Source organism: Anastrepha ludens, chromosome 2 (genome assembly GCF_028408465.1).
Source record: "Anastrepha ludens isolate Willacy chromosome 2, idAnaLude1.1, whole genome shotgun sequence".
Lineage (NCBI taxonomy): Eukaryota > Metazoa > Arthropoda > Insecta > Diptera > Tephritidae > Anastrepha > Anastrepha ludens.
Genome location: NC_071498.1, coordinates 89372422 through 89376606, shown reverse-complemented (window position 1 = coordinate 89376606; position 4185 = coordinate 89372422). Strand labels below are relative to the sequence as shown.

The window sequence follows — 4185 nt, the reverse complement described above, 5'->3', positions numbered from 1 at the left end:
TATGTGCGATGCGGCTGCCAAATCTAACCTAACCTATACTCACATTGCAGGCTTTTATTTATTTATGTGAGTCACCGATTAACCTTCGTACCGAGCAGTTGTGCCCACAATCGTTCTCTCGTTGACTTTCAATTTTCGTAGTGACATTTCCAAGTGTGCTATTTTTTTTTATTCTCTTATTTTACTTCGCATAAGTAAGTTACTTTTCTCTTTCATTTCTTCAAATTAGAAGTTTACAAAAACAAACGTGTAGTGAGTATTTGAAATGGGGAAAGCTTCCCCGATCCCTTCGGGGAATCGGTATAGTATACTGTCCGACAGTATACCTAAGCCCCCAAAAGCTAAACGCAAAAAACCCATCATCACTGAAGACTCTTTCCCGGTATTACCGGAACCAGTGAAAACAATCAACGCAAATGATCCGAAATTTATTTTAATTAAATCAACTGATACCTCCAACCCTATTGCTAAATACAGCGTTTTTGCTAAAAAGAAGGCACTGGATAGCATTAGTACAGAATATAGCTCAGTGAGCATACTTCGCGATGGGAGCCTACTCGTACTAACTAAATCAAATAAAGTGGCGGAAAAATTTCTAAAATGCAAAAATTTCGGTGGTTTATGTCCAGTTTCAATTGAATTACACGCATCATTAAATACATGCAAAGGTACTATCTTTGATCTAAATCTTGCGAACACAGAAGAACAAGAGATTCTTGAAGGTCTTAAATCCCAGGGTGTTGTTGCTGTATATAAATTTACAAAAATTTGTAACGGAGAAAAAGTCCCAACAGGCCGAATCGTTCTGACATTTAACCTTTACAAGGTCCCACATGACATTGATATCGCTTGGTACTCAGTAAGAGTAGAAGAATATTTCCCAACACCAATGCGATGCAGAAATTGCCAACTGCTCGGGCACACTATCAAAAGATGCAACAACAACCCCACTTGTGAGAATTGCAATATGCCCCCACACAACCCCGAATTATGTCAACGTACCATGTGTGCAAATTGTCTTGGCTCTCATTCAGCTTCTGACAAACACTGCCCTTTATATTTGCAACAAAAAGAAATATTGAAAATAAAAACACAGAACAAGTGTAATTATAAAGAAGCTAAACGTCTGTACAAAATCCATAATCCCACACCCGTTAACTCAAAGCAATCTTATGCATCGGTTGCTAACTCCACACAACCGCAATCAAGTACACTCAACTCAAACTCCATCTCTCTTTCTAACTGTTCAAACAGCTCTAACGATCCATCGATTCCATCACAAACCAATCATAACTCTTACTCTAACGGACCCAATAAATCATTCGATTTGATAAAAAATACCAATAACAACTACAACACAACAGATCTGCAAGCTCTCTTCTCTTCCTTCATTACTTCACACAACTCTCTTCCTCTTACTACTCACGACTCTAATGTAAATTCAAACCTCTCATCTTTTTCTACTCAACAAAATATAGTTACTACACACACGGTAACTCCCCAATCTCTTTCGATACGTAACTCTATTAATTCAACACCCAACTCCTCTTTACTCAATAACGAACATAACATTGCTACCACATGCTCTTCAAATAACGCTACATCTCTTTCATCCAACCTAAATCCAACAGAAAAACAATCTCTTACAACCATCTCTTATGAGCACTTGGAATGTGTAGATTCACATCTAAGCAACAAAGTGACTAAAGAAACTTATACAGACATCCTCAACAGCGACCACGAAGAACCCGTACTATAGGTTATTTTGCTCTGAAATAATCTGAATAGTACAATAGGTAACCATTATAAATATCGTTAATGATTCTTAATATTCTTCAATGGAATATGAAGGGATATTTTAACAATTACATAAAATTAGAAACTTTGATTAAAGATCGTAGCCCCCACTTAATTTGTATCCAAGAAACACACTTGAGACATAACTCTACACCATACCCTCCTAAACAATACTCAACTTATTTTCACAACTTCTCCCACTTCAATCATGCTAAACAAGGTTGTGGACTACTAGTCCATAAAATCATCCCACATAAATTCAAATCCATTAATTCTAATCTGTCAGTAGTGGCAGTTGAAATTAATCTAAAAACTCCTATAACTATTTTTTCTCTATATATTCCTCCAGCCCAAGCCTTTTCAGATTCAGATTTAATTCAGTTATTATCTAACATTACCACTCCTGTTATTCTCTGTGGAGATTTAAATAGCTGGAGTACACTATGGGGCTCACCAATGGCCAATCGCAGAGGCACTATAGTCGAAGACTTCATACTACATTCCAATTTATCAATTCTAAACAACAATAGCCCAACTCACTTTTCTACACACAAAACCTTTACGCACATAGATCTAACAATATGTTCCCCGCAACTACTTCCGCTCGCCTCATGGTTCACCTTAGATGATCTGCACAACAGCGATCATTTCCCCATAATATGCTCTATCACTCTATGTCCCACAAACTTCTCTTGCTTCAACAAAACCAAAAAATATGACACATCAAAGGCTAACTGGAATAAGTATCAAGAAATTTTGCTTACGAAGCGTCTACCAGCATTTGATGCCCAAAATATCAACAAAGAAGCAGCCACGATTCAAAAATCTTTACGCGAAGCTGCAAACTCTTCTATTCCAGTAGCTCACTCCCGCACAGCTTCAAGGAGAGTCCCTTGGTGGACATCCGAGCTCAACGCTCTGCGAATCGAAAAAGTTTCGGCGTGGAGAATATACAAAAAGTCACCCTGTACTTTCACACTTATAACATATAAAAAATGTAATGCCAGATTCAACAAAGAAAAAAGACTTGCTAAACGTAAGAGTTTTGAAGAATTCACAAAAAATTTAAGCCCAAATTCTTCAACAGGAAGCATTTGGAAAAGAATAAAGACGCTTACAGGTACATATACGCCGAAAATCCCTAAATCCATAACTTCCAATAGCCAGATTTTTTCCGACCCATCGGACATCTCCACAGAATTCGCCAGGTACATTTCCGAGGCATCGCTCACATCGAACTTTCCGTCACAATTCATTGACCAATCAAAAAATACTTCGCACGCGCGCCCTGCCGACTACATAGACAGTTTGGCCATTCACCTTGAACATGATATTACCTTCTATGAATTAGAATCAATTCTTAAAACAATGAAAGGAACTACACCAGGACTTGATGATATAAATTATCAAATGCTGCGTTTTACTCCTGTGATTTTCAAAGAACGTTTGATTAAATTTTACAACGCTATATTGAGTTCTAGCATTATTCCCCAAAGCTTTAAAACAGCTCTCGTTGTTCCAATAGCAAAGCCTAATAAAGATCCTGGCTTAATTGCTAACTACAGGCCGATTTCCCTTATTTCGTGTGTCAGTAAAACTATGGAAAAGATAATATCGACAAGGCTAATGTGGTTTCTGAAGGAAAAACATAAAATATCTCCATTTCAAACTGGATTTAAACCTGGAATAAGCACTCTAGATGTCTTACTCTTCCTCGACCACCACATCTCTAAAAATATATCCTCGAGAAACCACACTTCTATTCTTTCCATTGATTTCACTAAAGCTTTCGACAAAATTGGTTGTCACGTTGTACTAAAAAAGTTACAAGAATGGAAGCTTGGCCCGAAGATATTCAACTTCATTAAGTCCTTCCTCAGCAACAGAAAATTCCGGTGTAAAATTAATAATGCTTTATCACCAATATTTCCGTTAGAAAATGGCATCCCCCAGGGGTCACCTCTCTCAGTTACACTATTTCTGATAGCATTCGATGATGTAAGTCGATTGCTTAGCCAACAACATAACGTAAAGCATTGCCTATATGCCGATGACTTATACATATTTTGCAGTCACAAAGACACAACAAAAATTCAAGATGCTTTCAATAGCGCTCTAAATGCCATTGAAAGTTGGAGTGAATACTCCGGTGCTGGCATTTCATCAGAGAAATGCAAGCACCTACATATATGCAAAAAACATAGTTGCAAGACCTTTAATATAAGCTGTATAAACTTTAAAATTCCAAATGTAACTACTCTAAACATACTCGGTGTTATATTTGACAACAAACATAGTTTTAAGGCCCACTGTACTAATTTAAGATATGTACTAGCTACCAGGCTTAATATAATTAAATATCTAAGCTCAAACAAAAGCTTCGCACAC

General features: G+C 37.1%; 1 protein-coding gene across 1 annotated transcript; it reads left to right on the top strand.

Moving 5' to 3' along the window:
- Positions 1 to 265: 265 nt before the first annotated feature.
- LOC128869825 (uncharacterized) lies at positions 266 to 1759 on the top strand. The gene has a single exon (XM_054112453.1). It carries the CDS (start codon positions 266 to 268, stop codon positions 1757 to 1759), a length of 1494 nt encoding a protein of 497 aa, XP_053968428.1.
- Positions 1760 to 4185: the final 2426 nt, after the last annotated feature.

Excerpts from the sequence above, each read along its gene's own strand:
- LOC128869825 (XM_054112453.1), top strand. The coding sequence starts at position 266 with ATGGGGAAAGCTTCCCCGATCCCTTCGGGGAATCGGTATAGTATACTG.